This window comes from Galeopterus variegatus, unplaced genomic scaffold (genome assembly GCF_000696425.1).
Source record: "Galeopterus variegatus unplaced genomic scaffold, G_variegatus-3.0.2 Scaffold109, whole genome shotgun sequence".
In the NCBI taxonomy this organism is placed as follows: Eukaryota; Metazoa; Chordata; class Mammalia; order Dermoptera; family Cynocephalidae; genus Galeopterus; species Galeopterus variegatus.
In genome coordinates this window covers 943,941-965,791 of record NW_007726220.1, presented here as the reverse complement: position 1 = coordinate 965,791, position 21,851 = coordinate 943,941, and the positions used below count along the sequence as shown (strand labels likewise).

Sequence of the window (21,851 nt, the reverse complement as noted above, 5' to 3'; positions counted from 1 at the left end):
GGGGGGGGGGGGGGGGGGGGGGGGGTGAGGGGAGCTCTGTGCCCTTCCCAGGGAATAGCCTTCATTGGGTGGGGAGAGATTGGGACCTCAAGCCTCACTGGAGCCTGAAAAGAAACTTCACCCTAAAAATATGGAGATTTAGGTTTTTTCCACTTTGATTTAAAGTAAAGAATTCTCAGCCTGGGATCTTTGAACTCCTTGAAAATTCATGCTTTGTGTATCTTTGCATGCATTTTTTTACTTGGGGAAGGATCCTTATTTTTTATCAGGTTCTCAGAAGGGTTCTATGCCTCAGGAAAAAACAAGAATCACTTTCCCAGCGGGTACTTCTTTAGCTGGACTCTCACTCACTGACCTCCACTGCTCTTCCTTTCTTCTTTCCTTCTTTCTCCCCCGCTTGTTTCTCACCCTTTTCCTCTTATCTCCTTCTCTCTTTTCTCCCCTCCCCTTCCATCATTATCTCACTCTCCCCAACCACTTCTTCTCTGTTAGGGGTCAGGTTTGTTACCAAGGGATTGTAGTGGTTTGTTCAATTTGTGATCCTCAAGGAACTTCTAGTCCAGAGGATACAATCTAGGGCAGCTGAGCCCCATTATAATTGATGGAATTTGAGTGCCTCCTAGGTGGGGTATGGTGCCCACTCAAAACTCTTGAGAGAAAGTACTGTCCTAACCAGCCTGAGAGTAAGTAAGCCAGGAAGGACAGCAGGCTTCCTTTCAGACACATCTGTCTGTTGCACCCAGGCCACCAATTTTATAAAACCCCATCTTTACTTATTTTTCTGCTAATCTCCTTTCCCTCTTTGCTTTCCCCAAGGGTCCTCCTTTTTCTCTGTCCTTTCCAGTGCTCCCCCATGAGTGGCCACTCCCCCTTACCCAGTCCTGGATGGATACTGAGGCTGAGGATGTGCCTTCTCAACCTTTCTCTGTCTCTCCCACTAGGCTTTCAGCTGCGCAGGGTTGAGGAGCAGCGGGAGCAAGAGAAGCGGGATGTTGTGGGCAACGACGTGGCCACCATCTTGTCACGTCGCATTGCTGTTGAGTACAGCGACTCAGAAGATGACTCCTCTGAGTTTGATGAGGACGACTGGTCGGATTAACTTTTACTCCCTGATGCCCACCTCCTTTTTCTTTCCTTCCTACCTGCCTTCTTTGATGCCTACCCCAACAGTCCCATGGGGGAAAAGGAGAGGGGGAAAAAAAGAATTTCAAGGGGCCAAAGCCTTCCCTGAAGCAACCAAAGATATGTCCAAGTGCTTCCTCCAAATCGACATGTATTTCCTCTCCCCATTGTCAGGCCCCTTGGGGCTCCTGAGGTTCAGTAGCTGAGATGGTCTCTCTTCAAGTGACAGTTGCATATTGAAAGGAAGGAAAAACCCCAAAGCAGATCCCTTTGATTGGATTTCAGGTGGAGATGATGCCTTCCTCTAGGAGCCATTTTCAACTGTGGTCTTCTTCCAAAATCTTTGGCCTCAGCTACTTCAAATAATGCCAGCATCTTCTGGTCCTAAAGCAGTGAGAGTGGCCTGTGTGGACAGAGCCAGCCCCTTTCCCACACACCGAGAGGGCAGAGCAGGCCAAATGCTGTAGCAGCCAGACTGCCGCACCCTTCTGCTTACCCTCTGCCCTGATCAGCAAAGCAGGGTGGGGCTGCCTTTTGTTAAGCGATCTCTATGCCTGCTATTCCCTCTGTTCCAGGAGGCATTGAGCCTCTGAAGGATGTCTCCCCTCGCCCATCCTTTTGATGCCTTTCGGAAGGCCAAGGTTGTTGCCTCCCTCTTGGTGAGTATGATGTTTAGGTGTCCCTTAAGTGCCCCTCCCTTACTCCTAGGTGCCTTCAGGCAGCACAGCCCAGTTTTAACTTCTTATGTCCATGACCAAACTAGCCCTGACACACAGGGACCTGGACCTCTACTGGCTGACAGGAGCAAAGCTTAGAGACTTGGAACTGCAGGACTGGAAGGATGGTGGAACTCTTTGGGTCCTACCCTCTTAAGGATTCTGAGACCTAGAGTTGGGAAATGACTTTCTCAAGGTCACACAGTTGACTAGTGACAAAGCTAGGGCCCAGAGTTCCTGATTCCAAGTCACCTGTGTTTTCTGGGACCAAATAATGGGCACCTGTTGGAGCCTGGGCAGAGCTGTCTTGGCTGTAAGCTATTCCAGACCTCACTGTAGGTGGGGGTCCCAGTGGGAGGGCTCAGGGCCTGTGCCAGCACTGTCAGGGCTGCTCAGACCCTTCTAGCCTCCCTTGTAATTCTTTTTGCCCCTTTCCTATTATCAACCAACCACATGGCCCTGAGAGCTGCTGTTCTGGGGGACTAGAGGTAGTGAGAGAACGAAGAGGGTAGGCAGCTTTGACAGGTGCTGTTTTCAATTCCTCTGCAACTCCTCCCTCTTTTATTTCCCCAATTTAAGCATAGGTTCTGCCAACTATAGAAACTTCAGTCCCTCAGGCTAGCAGGCTCCACTGGTACCTGCCTGGGGGGGGCCTGGCAGCCATGAGGAGGGCTGAAAGGCAGAGGGAAACTGGGTCCCATTTGCAGCTTCTCCCTCACTGCACGTGGTGTTGTTCCCTCCCCCCTTATTCCCAGAGCTAATACACAGGTGCTATTATTCAGAAAAAAACTGATCAGCTCTGGCCAACAGTGAGGTTTCTTCTCTTCTGCCCTAACTATTATGTAGCCTCTTATGCTGAAATAGGCTTCTCCTGGTTTCTCCGGCTTTCAGAGCCCTGAAACAAAGAGAAACAGGATCTGTCTCTACCCAGCACAGCAAATGGTTGTAGTAATTGCCAAAGCCCTCGTAAACCCCTCCGGCTTGAGGAGAGTGTGTATAATCATGGGTACTGCCGCTGTGCCCTTGCTCAATGCTTCCTCTCCGCCTTGTTTCCTGGAACTCAGGAGGTGGGGACTGAGCCTGTAGGTGCCAGCATGCCCTCCTGCTGTGGCTACTCCAGTATACCCTCATCCCTCTTTCCAGGGCAGGTGTCTCTGGCACAGGGCTTGGTACCAGGCTCCATGCGGAGCACACCAGGCTGTGTGTGCCCCCGCCTTGTTTCCCACCCTGGGAAGCTGAAGGTGCTTTCATCAGAACCCTAAAATGGCCGGTGAAGGTGCCCTGGCTGCAGCCCAGCAGTGGCTGGAGCAGCAGGCGGAGGGCATCCGTTCTCCCAAATAGGCATCCTGGGGCCTGGCCAGGCCAGAGTTTGGGCCTAATGGCTTTGACTAAATTACCCCCATCCTCCCTCCTTTCCGGAAAAGGGGGAGCCAGAGCCACTCACTATCATTCTGCTCTGACCTTGAGGGGGGTAGTATTGGTCTGGCTTCTGGAGTGGACAGAGTCCACTGTGGAAAGGGCTGGGGGCAGGAGGAGGTGGGGAGGGGCACTGCCTGCAGAAGGTAGGATTAGATCATTAGCTCAGTGACCTCCTAGGGTTTCAGTGTGCTGTGTTCTCATCCTACAGCTGGTTTGGTAATGATCTGCAAGTCCCGGAGAGCAACAGCACAGCTCTGCCTGACGCTCTCATTAAAATCTATGCAGCCAAGCTCGGCACTTTGTAGCAGCCGGCCTTGCGGAGCCTCCTCAGCTCGGGGGGCTGGGGACCCAGTCAGCTGAGAGGCCCTCTGGGCTCTACCTATCCATATGTGCACCAAAAAAAATTTTCTTCTTTAAACCCAGAGCCCTATAAGATGATAAAGGACCCAGTGCAGGTAATCATGTGTTTTTGGAATACTGTAATTGTAGAATGCAAAGTTAGTGATTATTTAATCTGGGCTAAGGCTGGTAAGAGTATGTGACAATGGTCCATAAGGACTGTTACATTGAAACCAAGGAACCTCCTCCCTTCCTGGTTTGCCCAGCTCAGGGGACCTGCCCCCATTCCTGTGGCCCAGGGGCCCAGCTTCCAATCGGCAGTGTCAGAAGTGACTTGTGGCTTTGCCTTGGTCGTGAGATGGGTACATTCCAAAGAGGCAGCCTGTGGGGGTGAGGGGGGGCAGACTCAGCCATCCCTTGGAGGCCCAGAGCAGCTGGCCCAAGCTCCAGCTCGCCTCCAGCGGAAGCTTGAGCGCCCTCAGAAACGACCCTGGCCAATGTCACTGCAGAGCTGAGGTGGTGTTGTCAGGGCTAATGTGAAATCTCTTCCCGTGGCGCCTATCCTCCGACTTTGCAGCGCCAGCTTGGACAGATTGAGGTCTCTGTGGCTTTGGTGACCCTGCTTAAGCATTCCCACCGTGTCCCTTCTCTGCTCCAGGACTGCCTTCCACTGCAGCCCCTCTCCTGACCTCATGCCTGGTGGGGGGAGAGGGGCAGTGCTCCAAGGCTGGGGGCTTTTGCTCCTGAGAGATGGCAGGTTTCCCAGGGCATCAGGCTTTGAGCTCTACCGTGGCCCAACTGACCTGGGACCAGGTATGGCACAAAGATGTGCCTCATTCTGTGCCTCCTGCCACGTTCACTTTAGCAGGGCCTCAGTGAGGGACAGGGAACAATTTTGTTATTGTATTAATTTTATTCAGTTAATTCACTTGAGAAACTAACCAATTTTTACTTTCTGTCTAGAATGATGTACATGTAGGAGAGTAAGCTATAATGCTCCCAAAGTGCCTTGTTTTCTATGATATAAATATATTTATAAGGGCCTATTCCAGTGGGTTCTTGGGTGTGTTTGTCACATCAAGATTTTAGGGAGTGTAGGGCCGGCCTGTGGCTCACTCGGGACACCAAGGCTGCAGGTTCGGATCCTATATAGGGATGGCCAGTTGGCTCACTGGCTGAGCGTGGTGCTGACAACACCAAGCCAAGGGTTGAGATCCCCTTACCGGTCATCTTTTAAAACAAAAACAACAAGATTTTAGGGAGTGGATGTATTGGTAGTGGGGATACAGTCTGAAAATAGGCCCTTTCCCCCTGAGGATGGGAAAGGAGCTCTTCAGTTGGAGATCTGAGCAGTGGGGTTAAGCCAAACCCCTAAAGTGATCCTTTCCTCTTCTGCCCTGTTCTTCTCAGAGTCTTAGAAATACATCCAGTTTTTAAAAGCCCAGTGGCTCCAAACCTGGTCTCTTGTCTTCCCTACCAGGCTCATGTTTGTACTACATTTATACCCCAGTGACCTGAAGGTTCCATGCAACTATTTTATGTTATACATGTGAATACATAAATGCCAACATTTTAAATAATTTGATAAAGTCTTTGTAATCAGTCAGCTACCTCTGGTGTGTGTGTTGTTTTAATGGGAGACAAGATTAGAAGGGGGCAACACTAATAGCCACAAGTGGCCACCAGAGCTTTGGAGGGGGCCTGGTGGGGGCTGGAAGGGCAGGAGGCTGCTGGGTGTGGGTGGTGCACCATGTTCAGGGAGAAGCCTGGGGAGAAGCCTGGGAACCATTCTGGTTTAGGTGGAGACCTAAGTTGAGGGACTTAGAGGCCCAGAGCCCAGGCCCCCTACCCGTGAGGAAGGAGGTGTGCTGAGGCTGGGGAGACAAGCTGCTGGCAACCCTTGCATCAGGCAGGAGAGGAGCACAGGCTGAATGCTGATGCCGCCTCCCAACATCTGGACGGCATCTTGTCTGCATCTCAGACCCAAGCAACTTACCTTAAATAGAACGACTTACAATGGAATCCGATAAAAGGTTTAGGCTGCTGCATGCCCCTTCTGCCTGGGGGAGGCGAGGGGACTGGGTTTATATTCTGACCCAAAAAAATGACCTACCCAGGAAGCAACGGTTGTTCCGAGCACAGCTGCTGTGGGTAACTGTCCCTGGGGTAATTTATGAGCAGACACCCAGTTCCGGACCCAGCAGACACAGTGGGGTGGCCCCCGGGAGAGGGGCGGGAGCAGGGTCGGTGACTCTGCCATCACGCCTGCTGTTCAGAGAGAGAGTCACCCACTAACATCCCAGGAGAGGGGGGCAGAAGTTTTGAATTGTCAGCAACTGCTGCGCCAGCCGCTGTGAGCTCATCGCTGGAGGTGGGAATGCCGGGGAGGGGGGCATAGAGCCGGCTCGCCCCTGCAGAGCCTGCCCCCGCCACCCCCCGCCGCTGCTCAGGCCTGTGTTTAGTCAGCACTTGGCTTCCCGAGGCCGGTGACTGACAGGCAGCCAGACGCCCGCCCTGGCAGAAGACAAAATGGTTGTGTCGGGAGCCACCCTTGCGAGGGAATTGGAGGGAAGGAATGTGGTTCTGGGAAGCCCGAGGCCTGAGCTTGAATTCTAGCTCCGCCACCTGGGAACTGTGACCCTGTGCAAGTCACTGCACCTCCTTGGTCTAATCCTCAGAAGAATGAGCGTTTATTGAGCACCCACTGCATGCCAAAGACTTCATATACTTTACTTCAGTCTTGAGAGGCAAGAGTTGTCTGTTTTACACATGAGAAGAACGGGTTCACAGAGGTAAAGTGAGTTGCCTAAGATCATGCAGCTGACCAGGAACACAGCCATGGCACATGGGGTCTCTCTCAAGCCAGAGCCCAGGCCCTGTCCACCATTCTATTTAAACAGCTGAAGAATCTCTCCATCCAGAATCATGGTCTTTAGGGGAGTTGTAGGGGCATGAAAGCTTTCAATTCTTATCTACCTTACCTACTGGTGTCTATTTTACATGTGCAATAACAGATGATTTTTGCTATTGCTTCGAAATCAAGCAAGCTTGATTGAGGAGGACACAGCTATCCTAGGCCTTAAAACAGGAAGTACCCTGCACCCTCAGCTACCTGGGAACAAAGTGGGTTCCTTAGGTATGGGCTGGGGCTTCACACAGGCATCCGCTGCCCGGTATACACAAACACACGCACACATTCATTTACACACATTTATGCATACCCAGACGTGTACATGTAGAGGCACATGTTGAGTGGGCACACATCAGAACCCAGGCCCAGGGACACATGCACACATTGTGCACAGGCCCCTGCCTTTGTGCAAACAAGGACACAAATCAGCATACAATTACAGGAGCACACATAATAGCAGGCAAACCTTAAACAGTCCCTACTCACTGCCTCCACCAGTTCCTCACTGCCCCCTCCTGGCTGTCCAGTGGCCAGGGTAACCTGGCACATTTCCTAGAAGTTCTGCTCTGGGGTGGTTGTCAGCTACTTCCTTCCCAGATCACGAGGCTGGGATTAGTTTCAGGTGCTTGCCCTGGACTGCCCCGCAGCCCCAGGAGATTTGGGTGTCTAGAGGGTGTTCTTCAAGTTTAAGGACAAAAAGGCTTTTAACAACCAAAGGAAGCCTTCATGGTAGAATTATCAGTCCTATGGTGACAGAAGGGCAGGTAATACTTGGGGCAAGGGGTCCTGCATAGACACTCTCCCATTTCAGCGGCAGCCATCCTTGCCCTTACCTAAGGAGCTGTGCACACATGTGCTCACAGTCTGCATCCATAATTAAAGAGAAGCACGCTTCCTGGCTAAGTCAGAGGTCGGGTCTTCTAGCTCCTTCCTTGCCGCTATTTCTCTGGGCCTTAGCTTTCTCACTATTTCAACAGAGTTGACCGTGATGACTTATGCTGCCCCTCCATTCTGGTATTTCACCATCTTAGGAACTGAAATGGCTCCCAGACTTGTGTGTCTGAGTAAAGCACATCCATAAGCACGACCCCATCGATGCCTCAGGACAGTCTTGGAAGTATTACCAACACACAGCTTTTTATTCCTATTTTACAGATGAGGGAGGCAAGGCCCAGAGGGTCACAGCAACTTGCCCAAAGTCACAGAGCAAGCTGGCAGTAGACATGGAAATAGAAACTCTCTTCTGTCCAATGTCCCAGACTGCCTATAAGGGAGCAGCATGCCTGTGGGCTTGGGCCCAGAGCCAAGGGGCCTGGAACTTACAGGGGAGAAAGCCAGAGACTTTGCCCTTTTGTCTGGGAGCACTGACAGGGTCCCTGTGGCTGCCTGAATGTTTGGAGGGGACTCAGAGGAGGTCCCAAGCTTAGGCATGTAGCATGGAGGCTAAGAAAAGGCAACTTGAAACCTGGGTGGGTTCCACCACTCCTTCCCCCAACAGTAGACTAAGCAGACCTCAAGCTTCCTTTGATGCAAAGCCGGAGACAGGCTAAAGGGGGTTCTTCCTAGCCTGTGACCACTTGGTGGCTTGTTCACCAAGACATGTACACATGTAAGTGGTAGTGTGTGCATGTCTGGACTCCACGTGTGTGCACTCAATGTGGATGCATGTGCATGCATGCCTACAAGTACACTTAGGAGGACATTCATTACATGTAACATGTATGTGTTTGCAAACCTGTATACATGTAACTGCATTTGTTTAGTTGAGGTATATTTGTGTATGTTCAGATGTTCATTAAAAATGGAGTCTGCATATCTGGCAGGTGACTATGCACATATAAAATTTTGCTTGCGTGCATACTTGGTATGTTCACAATTGTACTTGGGTATGTGCAAATGTCCACATGTACTGGTGTGTAGAGTGGGCTAGAATATGTGTACACACATGACTGGTGAGTGTGTGTAAATGTGCATGCAGGGATGGCTTTATGTGACTGTGTGCACAAGAATCATAGGAGCGCCTCCCAAGAGCCAGGCACTGGGCTCACAGCACTCCCACCTTCACTTCACACATGCACACAATTCCCCAGTCCCATCCTGCTTGGCCAATTTGCAGCAGAAGCAGCTTGCTCCCAGCTCCCGAGAAGGCCTGCAGCAAAGTCAAGGAGCTGGTGGCCAATTAACGAGGGGGTTAATCAGGGATCTGGGGACCCCCAGGGGGCGGGAAGCCAAAGGCAGGCATTGGGGTTGGCAGAAGCATGAGCTGCCTGTCATGAGGGTGGGGGAGTGGGGGGACTGGGAGAGGGTGCTGAACCGGCCCGTTGGTGCTGGAAACCAAGGGTTGGCCTCTGAATCTGTGATTGCTGAGCACGGACAGCAGCAGAGCACATATACAAGTGTGTGTGCACTGTGTGTGAAAGGGCATGTACATGCACTCAAGGCCCTGAGTGTGGTCCTGCATGCAAATGTGTATAGACACCATCTGTATACACAGGTGCAGTTTTCTGTCTGTGTATATGTGGGTGTGCAGTGGTGTGCAAATGGGTTTGGGTACTCATGCATGTCTAGATCTGTGTGCACATGTGTATACAAGGGTCTCTGTGTATACACATGTGCAAGGGCCTGTACGTACACTCAAGTATAAGCTCCAGCATGAAAATGTGCACATAAAGTTGACATGGTCTGTGTATACATGTGCAATGATGTATCTGTGTGCACAAGTGTGTGTGCACTGTTGCGCAGATGTGTCTGTGTATACATGAATGTGTTTGTGTGTGTTTGCTCTGAACAGCCAGGGGCCTGGACGCCCGTATGTGTGTCTGTGTGTGCCCTTGTGCATGTGTCCGTGTTTGTGCAGGTCTCAGCACAGAAGGAGCTGGGGGATGCGGGCTGGCGGTCTCCAATCTCCAGGAGGGAATCTGACAGACGAGCCTTGCCGCAGCCCCCGGCCCCGGGAGCCTGTTTTCCAGCCTGCGGAAGCTGTGAGCCCGTGAACTCATCTTATATTAATAGCTGCTGTCTCCTCACTTATTGCAGGGAGAGGCGGTCATGGCCCCAGCGGGGGCTCAGCGTTCGGGGCTGCCCCCCCACACACACCACATAGGACCAGAGGAGAAGGGGAGGAGAGATGGGCCCCACCCCCATCCCAGGGCCTACCCGCAGCAGGAAGGTGGGGCTCTATGCCCTCCCCCAATTCAGGGAGCCCCACTGCCCAGCTCACCCTCTTGGGCCTCTGTAGCTGGGTGGGATCAGGCATGGGGGATGGAAAGCTGGCAGAGACAGAGAGGCTGGGAGGCTTGGCTACCCCTCCCCAAACACATACACACACACACACACACACACACATACACACACACGCACGCACACACACACACCCAACCTGTGGTGCTGAGCAGCCCCTGGCTGAGCACCAGAGGAGTCTGAGGCAGAAAGAAACATAGGAGGCTTAAGTCTGAGGGGGAAGACGCAGTCCTGCTGCTAGGGGCTCTCACTCTGCAAAAGACATGACCCTGCTTTCAGGGGCCCTCAGTCGAAGGCAAGAGACAGAGCCCAGATCTCAGGAGTTTCCAGTCTGAGGAGGGAGATATGACCCTCCTCAGGAGCCCCTAGTTTCAAGGAGAGATCTGCTTTCAGGAGCCTTCAGTTTGAGGGGACAGGTATATCCCTTCTCTCAGTGGCCCTTAGTTGGAGGAGGGACACACAGCCCTTCCTTCAGGGACCTCCACTCTGAGGAGGAAGGTAAGCCTGCTCCTCAAATGTTCACTCAGGAAGGTGTAGTAAGGTGTATTGTATTCATCACAGCTCCATGGCCACAGCAGGGCTCAGCTGCACAGGCTTCCTGCAGGAATCATGGGGCAGGGGCACAGTGAGGACCTGCGTCTGCAGAATTTCAGGAGGAGGGAAAGCCCAACCAGTCCACTACACACAGGCTCCAACCTGAGGGACAGATTCAGACAGCCCTTAGGGTGGGCTCAGGACCCAAGACAGAGGCCCCAGATGCAGGCTCCCAGAAATGCCTCAGACCCAGCACAGACGGAGGAAGACCATCAGCACAGGGGCCCAACACAGACCCTCCCAGACACAAGGATGGCAGGCAGTAGGAGCCTGCTTGGGCCCTGGAGCGGGAAGCAGGGCAGGGGAAGCAAAGGGCCCAGCCCCACCCAAGGCAGCATGGGCACCTGCTGGGGGCTCCTCAGGAGCATTGGGGGGGGGCAAGAAGGCCCTTCCCTCCATGGCCCCTCCTAGCATTTGGGGGGTCACCTGGACACCCTCAGCTACTCCCCAGCCTGGGGACAGGCCTTCCTACCCCAATTTCCTTGCTTGCTGCTTCTGAGTTTTTCCTGGAGCCCACTTCCTCAACCAGGAAAGAAACTAAGTTGGAGTCAGATGGACCTTGGTTCAAATCCCAGCTCAATTCCTTACTAACTATGTGACTTTGGGCAAACCAAATGTCACCTTTCAGGGAGGCCTTTCTTGGCCATCATTATTTTAAAATAACTCACATAATCAGTTGGCCCGTTAGCTCAGTTGTTTAGAGTACAGACTTACAACCCCAGGTCACAGGTTCTGATCCCTAGACCGGCCAGCCGCTAAATAAATAAATAAAAATTACTCACATACTTCCTATCCTTCCCTACTTTATTTTTCTCCGAGGACTTATCTAACATTACATTTTTTGGAAACTTTTCTGTTCATTGTTATTTCCCTCAACTAGAATGTAAGCTGTCCACAGGAGAGCAGCGAGTGAATGGAAGTTCATGACTCTCAGAGCCTCAGCTTCCTCTTGTAAAACGGGGAGAGCGATAGTACCCACCTGAAGCCAGGGAGATGTGTGAAATGTTTGGCTCCAAGTTTGGCATAGGGGAGGTGCTTACCGAGTGGGGGTCTTTTCCCAGGGACCTTCCAGGAAGATGGGGAGAGAGGATAGGGCTCAGCCTGACTTGGTGGGGCCTCCCCACGTTGTGCCTGGGCCTGGTGGCATGTCCACCTGCCTTGAACTCCTGTGGCCATTCTTAGAGAAGGGTCTTCAACACCAGGCAAAAGAGCTCTCTCTGTCCAGGGAAATGGAGAAAGACCTGCATCCTAGCCTGGCACAGCTGTGTGACTTTGAATGGTGAACACATGGCTGCTCCTCTTTGGGCCTCGTCTCCCTCTGTGTGATGAAGGGGTGGGCCAGAAATGCTCCGAGGGCCCCACCCCTAGGCTTTGCCCAACCGGAAGGCCTGAGAGGCTGGGAGTCTTGGCTAATCAGTTTCCTCTTCAGCCACACCCCAAACCTGCTCCTGCCCTTGCCAGATAAACACATTCTTTCTGGAGTCCTCTTCCCCTCGCCAAACACCCAAACTCGGCCATGCACACATATAACCCCAAATGCATACGCTTATAGTCACTCACTTTTGCATAGACAAGAAGCTCTTCCAGCTCCAGATTGACCTCATCCAACCACCTCCTAAATGTGGCCCAGTGACCCTGAGAATGAACTCCACCTTAAATCAGTGTCCAGAATATCCTAAGCCCCAGGCTTTGGAAGGAAGGAAATGAGAGGCCATCGCCCCATAGACAGAGCACAGATTCTAGAAAACAAATATTCCAGGTCTGAATCCTAGCTGTACAACTTTCTAGCTGAATGACCCAGGGCCAGTCACCGGCTGGAGAAAATATGACTTGTGGCACAGAATGCTTGTTAGGCATAAGTGAGGCAGCACTTAGCGCAGTGCCTAGCATACAGTGGACACCCACTATTAGGAGGGGCTATTATTATTAAGGAAACTGACATACTTTGAACATAGTCTTCATGACAAAGCCCCAAACCCGTCTAATGTGGGCTGGATGTGGGCATCTTCAACCCAAGAAGGGCCTACATCCTGGTTTCTGCCCCTAGCGGGAGGAGAGGTCCTTGCCAGGCAGTGCCCGGGTCTGAGTAGAGGGGCACTGTCATCCTTGGGGGGTGGGGGGGCGGTCACCAGCCAGCCACACTCTACACTGGTTTTCCAGCTTTCCAGACCCCCCATGCCTGGCCTGACCCTCTCATTTCAGGCTACCTCCCACCAGGCCCCACTCCACACCCTCCACACAAACATACAGAAATATATTTATCACAAAATCATTTTTTATTGAGTTGGGTTGGGGACAGGAACAGGGAATACACTGGGGGCCATAACCCAGTTGGCAGAGGGATGGGGTGTTGGCTCATGCCCTGCCTCCTCTAGGGCACCCCAAGGTGAGGCCTGGCTCCCAGGCCATGGCTATGGCGCTGGACACCAGGCTGGAGAGGAGTTGGGGTTGCATGTTCTGGTCCCGGCTGCCTGGCCGGGTTGCAGTTTCCCCCAAACGGCCACCAGAGGGCAGCCAGCCCCCAGCGCAGAGGAATTCTCGGTTGCTCAGGTGATGGCTTCTTAAAAAAATAAAAAACCAGAGGCTGGTGTGTTCCCCCTGTAAACCCGAGCGGGGCGGGCCTGGGGAGAAGACTCTGGTTTCTATGATCTCTTCGATAAAAAATAAGCAAAAATAATAACAAAATATGTGGTTTCTCTTTCTCCCTTTCCCCCCTCCAGGAATTGAGGTCAGAAATGGGGGTATAAGGACTGGGGGTACCCCGGTATGGCCTGGATTTCAAGACGTGGGTCTCTTTTTTTCCCCTTACCACCCATAAATAAATTTATAAATAAATAAATAAACCATAAATAGATACTCTCTTTGTATGTGCACATATATATATATAGATAAATCTTTCTCTTATCTAGGCAACTCAGTGACTAACCTCTCTTTAGCTCAGCAATTCAAAAGTAAAGTGACACGGTCAAGGTCAAGTTTGGGAGAGGGACTTGGAATGGCAACTATAAAACTCCCAGCATTCTGGAATTGCAAACCAGCTAGGCCGTGGACCATTTCTGAGTGCGACCCTGACCACCTGAACATTCTAGAACCATGGAGCCAGCTGGGCCCCCCAGGGATCTGAACAGAATCCTGAAACACCCAATGCCCTAGAACTCCAGAACCAGCTGGGTCTTGGGGGTGTGGAGCTGGGGGTTTGGAATAAAGCCTGGAGAACCTAACATTCTAGAATTCTGTAGTGATCAGGGCTGAAAGGGTAACCAGGGATGCAACTAGACGTCACTGGGGGAACGGGATCGGAAGGGGATCTTGGAAGAGGAACAGCAGCAACAGATGGCCCACAGCACCTTCTGCACGTCCTGGTTGCGGAAGGCATAGATGATGGGGTTGATCATGGAGTTGTAGGTGGCAGGGAGCAGGGTGAGATAGGTGTAGAGGGGTGGGGAGTGGGCATCGCCCAGCAGGCAGTAGACGGTGAAGGGCAACCAGCAGGCAGCAAAGGCGCCAAGCACCACAGCCAGTGTGGCAATGCCCTTGCGGGTGGCCACATAGTGGGAGGCAGGCAGCAGGTGCCGCTGGAGGGCAATCTGCTGGGCATGGCGGCAGACGATGCGGCAGATCTGGGCATAGAGCTGCAGCATGATGCCAAACACCATGAAGAAGGCAATGGCCAGGACCACCAGATGGTTCTTGGAGAGTGGATATACCACGCCACATGTGATCAGGCCATCTAGGCAGTTCCAGGCTAGCACAGGCAGCAGCCCCAGGCCCAGGGCACCCCCCCACACTAGAGCCAGCATCACGTAGGTCCGTGTTACTGTTGTCTCCGAGTAGTAGGTGAGGGCATTGTACAGAGAAAGGTAGCGGTCAACAGTGATGGCCAGTAGGCTGCCGACACTGGCGGTAAAGGCCATTGCCAGCACACCCACCAGCACCAGGCTCATCTCCACCGAGCCAATGCAGAAGACAGCAGCAAAGTGTAGGACCAGGCCTAGGCCTGCCAGCAGGTCTGCCACAGCCAGGTTGCCCACTAGCAGGAACATGGGGGCGCGGAAGGTGGGAGTGCCCACGATGATGGCCACCACCAGCGCATTTTCGCAGGACACCAGGGTGCCTGAGATGCACAGCACCACATCCCAGGCCCTGGGCGAGGGCAGTGTTGTAGCTGGGCCCGTGGGACCCTCTGCTGGGCCCACACTGCTCACATTCACGTTGTCAGAGCCAGCTGAGAGCCAGGCCAGGGGGCTGCCTGCACCCCACGTCATGGTACCTGCAGGAGAAAGGCCCTGTGAGAAGCTGGCAGGGCTGGGTAGTGGGAGGAGGGGTCTGGAGGGGGTGAGGTGCCCCTCAGGATAGGTGGTAGGAGTCTCTCCTCAGAATACCTGGTAGGGTCCCAATGCCTTGTCCCCTCATTCATGACCTGAGGCTCTTCCCAGGTTACCTTTGTCCTCTCCAATGCCCCCAGGCCTCTAAACAGGTGGTGTCTTTTCCTGGGGATCCCTGTTCTGGGTCTGTTCACCTTCCCTTCCAATCCTTTAAGGTCCTGCAGGCCTCTTTTTCCCACATGTGTGACCAGAGAAGGACCGGAAGAAGGGTTGCCATACATGGATGGGGGCCCATAGGATCCAGAGGATGCCCCCTGAAAGGCTCAAGACTGGGGGAGAGAAATACTTCTCAACAGTGAGGGCAGCTCTGCTCCCTCCCATCAGAGAGGATGACGCTGGCTCCTTTCTGAGACTCCCAGACCCCTCACGATTCTCAGTCCTGCCAGCCCCTGCCTCCGCCCCCAGGGAATGCGCGTGAAGCTCCCTCCAGCCTCACCCCACGCTCCTAGGGTAACAACACTTGGGAATTCAGTCCCACCCAACACACCTCCTCCCAGACGTCTGTCTGGACCGGCTGGAACCCTCTTTCTGCCTGAATCTCCAGGTCTCTGGAACAGACCCCCCCCCCCCCCCGGAAGCCTGGGTCCCTGAGTCAGACCTCTCCAGCCCGGACACCTGGATCTTGAGCCTGACTCCGCCTTCTGCCCTGATGTCTGGATGCCTAAGTCAGACACCTCCTGCTGCTCAGACGCCGGGGTCCCTGCCCCAAACGCCTCCTGCCGGCCCAACCTCAAATAACCATCCGTCCCTCCAGGACCTCGGGTCCCTGCAGGAATGCTCATCCTTCGCCAGGTCACCCAACTGACGGCTACAGCACCCAAACTCTTGGGCCCCAGCCTGCTAACCCAGCATCCCGGCCGCGACCTCCGACCCTGGCCAGCAGCCTTCCGCCGGCCCAGAGTCCCAGGATCCTGCGTGCCCTCCCGGATGCCTGGTGCCCGCCGCGGGGCCCGCTACTCACCGCTCAGGACCGGGCGCAGCCGGGCCACGGGGAGGTTCGGCGCGGGTCCTGGCGGCTCAGGGTGTGCGCGGACCCGGAGAAGCCCCCGCTGCCGCGGGAGAAGCGGCGTGAGTCACGCCGCCCCGCCCCCGGCCACCGGTTCTGTGACGTCACTGCCCGCTTGGCCAATGGGCGCAGCGCGCTGGGGCGCAACGCCGGCTGCGCGGCATAGTAATGAGGCCTCGCACCGCCCGCTCCCCCATTCATAAAAAGCGACCGTGGCCGCGGCGCCGCCCCCTCCCGAGTCGGCCCGTACTGTCCTTGACGCTGCGCCCTCTGCGGGCCAGGGGTTTCGGAGGCGCTGGTGAGAGAGCCTTGGAAAAGTCTCAGGGAAGCTTCAGGGGATGTGGGAGGCGGAGCGGAAAGGGCACCCGGATAGGCTGTGGAGTGATGGGACCCTCGGGTGGCAGAGACAGGCTGACGGAATCTAGGTGACGGAGGCCGAGTGATGGGACTGAATGGGCGTCCCTGATGAGGATGACGGGGTTGCCGAGAGGAGGGAGCCCTGAGGTGACAGTGACAGGAGCACAAGGGAGCAGAAATGTGGGTGGCAGTGACAGTCTGAGCATGGTGACAGAATCTTGGGGGATGGTGGCCGTGGGACGCCGAGGGTAAAAGAGGAAGCCCCGGGGCAGCCATAGCAGTGTCAGCGTGACTCTGCAGCATGATGGAGTACAGGGTTCCCACGGTAGGAAAGACGGTGGCAGGGAGGACAGACCGTCCAGGTGATGGGACTTCAGGTCACCATGACCCTGTGAGAAGTGCTGAGGTATTGAGGTGACAAAGTCATAAGGGTTGTAGAAGATATCAGGTGACTGTGGTGAGTGGGCCCCAGGGTGAGGGAGACAGGGTAGAGGGTCTGTACTAACAGTGACTGAAGTTGCTGTCAGGGCAGGTCCCGTGATGCTGGGGCTGGGATAAGGATCTGGGTGACGTCACTCATGTCAGCCCAATAGCATCCTCACAGCACAGGAGGGGTGGGCCTGGCAAGATTTCAAAGCCTGAATTATTTATTCAAGGATCTGGAAAGCCAGCATGGTGGGGTGGGGGGCACTTCCCTGAAGCAGCAGGAGATGGGGAGCCGGGAAGAACTTGGAAGCAGAATACCTGACAGCTCAGTCCTCAGGGCAGACGCCTCTCAGCCTCCCATTTCAGGCACCCAATCCTGCCTGTCCTCAATGCCAGGGACCCTCCCCAGCAGACTTCTCCAGGTGTAACAGATGTGGCCGTTTGGGGAAGAGGAGCTGACTCCTCCTCCTCCCTATGTCTCTAACTTTGATCCTCACTAGAATCATCCAGGCCTGTGGGAGGGGGTGGGGAGGAGGATCGGGTTTTGGGCTTGATGAAACAAGTGGGGCCCAGATCCCAGGCCCCACCTGACTCCTCTCCCCATCACAGCACCACTGCAGCTCCCAAGTCAGGGTCCGTTGAGCAGGCTTGGGGCTTGGGTATGGGGCAGTGGGGAAGGCTGGTGGCAGGGAACATGGGAAGAGGAGGGGGCCGGGGCTAGGGAAGATGATGTATTTTGAGTTGGATGTGGTGAGTTTGGGGTGCTAAGCAGGTAGGAAAGATGGTGGCCGGAGTGTAGACTGGATTCAAATCCCAATTCCTCCATTTCCTAGCTGTGTTACTTTGGGAAGTTTCTTAGGCTCTCTGTGCCTGTTTTATCATCTATAAAACAGGGATAATATTAGTACCTGCCTCATAGGATTGTTGGGAAGGGGCCAGCATGTTATCGGCACTGGCTATGTGTTGGCTATCAGTGATATGTCTGGCCAATGGAGGACACCTGAGAGGCATAGGTGTGCAGGTGGTAATTGAGGGTCTAGAGGCAGCTGACATCACCCAGGGGAGAGAGCAGAGTGAGGGGAGGCCTTGGGGAACATGCCACTGAAGGCACAAACTGTGGATGAGGGCGTTCCTGTTCCCGGACCTTTGCACTCGCTGTCCCATCTGCCTAAAACCCCTTTGCCTCCTCCAGGTCTCCAGGTCTCTGCTGCCAAATGCCCAAAAAAAGCCCCAAAATGGGCTTCTCTGACCTCTATCCCAGATTATCACTCCCTTCCCCATCACTCTCCCTTTCTCTTGATTTATTATTTTTCAGAGCATGTAGCTCTCCTGAAATTACATATTTATTCATGTTTGTTTGTTTCCTTACTATGTGACAGCTCCATTAGAATATAAGCTCCATGAGGGTAGTGACTACATCCTATTTTCTGCTGAGAACAGTGCCTGACAAATAATGGGTGTTTCATAAATATTTGTTGACTGGATGATTAAACTAAAAAGGAACAGCTGGAGAAAGAAGGAAGCCACAGGGAGAGTAGGAGTACACCTGGTGTTAAGGAAGGTGGGGGTGTCAGAGAGGAGACAAGGGCGTCAGCACCCCAAGACTCAGGTGTCCACTTTCCTCCTGATCAGAGCTGGATCCCAGTAGAGCTCTGGTCTCAGAGAAGGGTGAAGGCTGCTAGGAGGGTGGCAAGAAAGGGGTGCATGGGAGACTATCTTCTGCTATTCTGGATGTCAGTGATATATTTCTTGAAGTTTTCATAGTGTGTTAATCCTCTGGTGCAAAATTTGTACCATCACTGCAGATAAAATCATTGCAGAATCTTTCTGTTTTCCAGCTTCAGCATTGGCCTTTGGGGTCCCTCAGACTGTCTTCATTCTGTTCTTGAGTTCCATTAGCAGTTTTCTTATGGTATTTTTCTTCTCATATGGGCCATGTCCTGCAAGTCTGTGTTTGGATTACTTTTTCTTTGCATAATCTAAGGAACAGTAAATCATGCCCAAGCTGACTGGCCACCACCAAAACGGGCTCTGAATCCAGCTACAAAGATGACCTCCAGTGTGGTTTTGTATATTTTGGCTAGTTTTTCCCAAATCTCTGTGAAGGTACTGGTGCCCTCCCAGGGTGAAAGGCATCGATGACCATTTGTTCCGCTGAAGTAGCTGGTTGGTAATGAACTTCCTGATCCAAATAGTTACTGTGCCCTTCACAATGGAGGTTGATTCTCAGACAGCCAGGGAGGAAAAGACTGCAGTGACATTTCTAACCCTGAGAAACCCCAGAGACCCAAGAGCCTGAAGCGAGGCTAGGATTTTCACACGCATGCTCTCTCTCTTGCGTTAAACTGCCCCTGCTGACAGGACAATTGGGCCATCACTGCCAATCAGGTCCCTCCTCCCTGAAGAGCTGCTCGCTAGAGGAAGAGGCAGCCCTATGATTCTTGATTCTTGATTCCCCACCTCCTTGATTCTTCCCCACTATTGATACCCTCTCCAATCTTTCCCACCTTCCAGGTGCTGTCATTTGAAGCCAGATCCTTCTGTAACCAAATCCAGTGTGCCTTCCATTCTAGCCTAGATCTTACCCTCTCCCCAGAAGGAGCTAGGGGTAGTTTGACTTGGGCTGACAATACCCGCAGTTCCCCAGGTGGCCACCAGATGGCTGTGAGCGCTCACTTCCAGGTGAGGCTTCTTTCCTTACCTACCTTTCTTCTCCATCAGTCTGGGGAATTCCTTGGGCCTAAATTCTAAAGGGAGGTGTGTGTGTGCATATGCATGTGTATGTGTGTCAATCTCCATACCTAAGCCCCTTGTCCAAAACCCGGGGGTCTGGGCATCGTCAGTGCGTGCATTCTTAGCACAGACCCATCCCCTCAGCCAATATTCACTGACAGGTTCCCTGAGCTTGGATTTCAGTAAGTGCTAGGGATGGAGAGGTGATCTAGCTATATTTCTGCTTTTTCAACATTCAATAAATATTTATTGAGCATCTACTATTTGCTAGACACAGAGGATACAGTAGTGAACAAAAATCCCTGCTTCTTCAAGGAGCTTCCATTTTAATGGGGAGAAATGAACAAGTAGGGAGCCCTTGAGGGTCTCACAGACTGGTAGGGCAGACAAATGTGTACATGAACAGTCACAACATGGTCTGGTATGGTTACTTAATAAACATCTATTTAGCTCTTATTGTGTGCAAAGAGTTCACTAGGGAAGAAGATAAACGTGGTTCCTGCCTTCACAGAACTTACAGCCTAGGAAACAAGTGAGTAATTAATTATACATTTGATACATGCTCTAAGGAAAAAGCAGGGGTTGTGACGTAAAATAACCAGGAGACCTCTGTTAGGTACGGAGGTCATGGAACAAGTCAATTGATCAAAGAGAGGTCACGGCAAATGCAAAGTCCCTGAGGAGGGAAGGAGATGATGTGTTTGAGGACTAGAAAGGAGTCTAGTGTGTCTGGAGTCAAATGAGGAAAGGGGAGAGGTGGGTAGGAGATTACGCGGGTCATGGAAAGCAGTGAGACAGGGGCCATTGGTGGACTTCAGCAGAGGAGTGAATTGATCTGACATGTTTTCAAAGGATCACTCTGACGGCCAAGTGGAGAACAGACTGGGGGGTGGAGAGCAGAAGCCCCACTAGGAGGCCACTGCAGTCATTCAGGCAAGATATTCAGATGGATTCGGATCTACTAGCTGGGACAAGTGCTGAAGCAGCTCAGTTTCATCTCAGACAGGCAGAGAGGGCTTTGTGCAAGAGGTGGCCTTTTAGTGATGTCTTGAAGGATTAGTTTGCCAGGCAGATGGAGTCAGGGGTGGAGGAAGACCCTGTAGGAGAGAGAACAGGATAAATCAAGGAGGTATGACCAGGGGGCCTGCTATTCTATCGTCTTGGACAGTAGGAAAGTGACGGGGAGAACCCGAGACAAGATAGAGAGACTTCTAGAGCCATGAATCAAAGGGTTGTGGAGGCCAAACCATTGTTGAAAAGTTGTTAACTGGAAGAGATGGGGTCAAATCTATGGTTTCAGAAGAGCACTGCACTGTGAGGGCAAGCTTGGGAAGGGGCCTGGAGGCAGAGAGGCCAGCAGAGGGAGGATGAGGGAGCAGGGCCCAGGAGACACTTAGGGGCAGAATCCAAAGGATTTTAATCTGGGGGCTGAGACAGACGGAGGAGGTGAAGATGAGACTATGATTTCCAACCTGGGTGGCTGAGGGGATGAAGGGGCCTCCCTGAGTGGAGAAAAGGGGCTGGGAAGTTTCAGGGGCCTGAGGGACACTCAGGTGAAGGTGCCCAGGAAGCAGGTGGACCCACAGGAGGCGTAGCAGAGGGGACAGTGGCCTCTAGCTTCATTCGACTGTGGCTTTGACCCGCTGTGCTGTCACTGTGTGTTCCTGAACAGCCTGCAAATTGTGGACAACGAAACCCATGCCTAGGGGTTAGTTGTGGCTATTAGACAAGCAGCTGCAAGTAAAGGCTCTTTGTAGAATATACATTCTGCTAGTAGTAAGTATTAGTTACAGGTGTGGCAGCGATAGAGCCTGAACTGGCCTGGAGATGGAGATTAGAGACTTGACTTTTAAATGGGGACTGCCGGCAGAGGAATGGCCAAGATGACCCCAGGAGAGTATGGAATAGGGCTAAGGACTAAACTGGGCCGCCACGGATTAAGAGGGGGTCAGGAGGAGAGGCAGATGGGGGGGGAAAGGGAGGGGAGGGGAGGAGGAAGTGCCTCCTAAGGAACCTGAGGAGCGGCTGCAGAGGGAGTAGAAGAACTAAAAGGGGCTGGTGCCAGAGCAGGAGTGGTGGCCATGGGGGAAGGCTTCGGAAAGGCCTCATTGACCTAATACTGGCGAGACCCATGACTTGGCCAGAGGGTGTGGTGGACTGGAGGCAGACACGTTGGGCTGAAGGGCAGAAAGGAGGGAGCACCGAAGCTGGGGCTGCGTGACCAGAGGCGAGGGGCCAGCTGAGGCCCGTCTCCGCGGTCTCAGCGGTCATGGGGCCTGGCTGGAGGGTGCACCCAACAAGGCCTGGCCTCAGACAAACGCTGAAGGCAGGAAAATGTCCTCACTTCAAATCCAGATTTGCCACTAATTCTGTGACCTCCAACTAGTCACTCACCTTTTCTGAGCCTGTTTCCTCACCTGTGAAGCAGAGATAACAGTGGCTACTTAGAGTTTTCATGAAGCTGCCGGTGGCGGCACCAAGCAACCAAGTCTGCAAATAGTTCTGGACTCCGCCCCCTTTTGTTCAAGCCCCGCCCCAGACCACCGAACCCCGCCCCACCTAGCCGCGCCCACTAGCCACGCCCTTATCTGGCCGCGCCTCCG

General features: G+C 53.2%; 2 protein-coding genes and 1 pseudogene across 4 annotated transcripts in view; 1 reads left to right on the top strand and 2 right to left on the bottom strand.

The window, feature by feature from the left end:
• Positions 1 to 1,481, top strand: part of WASF2 (WAS protein family, member 2) — a 79,136-nt gene extending 77,655 nt beyond the window's left edge. Inside the window, exon 9 of one of the 2 annotated variants that reach the window (XM_008586361.1) lies at positions 942 to 1,481. In XM_008586361.1, the coding sequence (XP_008584583.1) occupies positions 942 to 1,099 (158 nt within the window). In that variant the 3' untranslated portion in view covers positions 1,100 to 1,481. The remainder of the gene's footprint in view (positions 1 to 941) is intronic. The other variant, XM_008586369.1, reaches the window with a different exon arrangement.
• An 11,117-nt stretch (positions 1,482 to 12,598) lies between these two features.
• On the bottom strand, positions 12,599 to 15,775 carry GPR3 (G protein-coupled receptor 3). Of its 2 annotated transcripts, none has more exons than XM_008586341.1 (2): positions 15,688 to 15,775; positions 12,599 to 14,611 (listed from the first exon to the last, which is right to left on the bottom strand). In XM_008586341.1, the coding sequence occupies exon 2, from the start codon at positions 14,604 to 14,606 to the stop codon at positions 13,614 to 13,616; it is 993 nt and encodes a 330-aa protein (XP_008584563.1). In that variant the 5' UTR covers positions 14,607 to 14,611; positions 15,688 to 15,775; the 3' UTR covers positions 12,599 to 13,613. The 2 variants fall into 2 exon arrangements, with proteins under 2 accessions (XP_008584563.1, XP_008584571.1); XM_008586349.1 differs by lacking the exon at positions 15,688 to 15,775 and adding an exon at positions 14,783 to 14,873 and having other exon boundaries at positions 13,305 to 14,611.
• A 277-nt stretch (positions 15,776 to 16,052) lies between these two features.
• Positions 16,053 to 19,233, bottom strand: LOC103602052 (annotated as a pseudogene).
• Positions 19,234 to 21,851: the final 2,618 nt, after the last annotated feature.

Coding starts and splice junctions, on each gene's coding strand:
- GPR3 (XM_008586341.1), bottom strand. CDS start 14,606: ATGACGTGGGGTGCAGGCAGCCCCCTGGCCTGGCTCTCAGCTGGCTCT.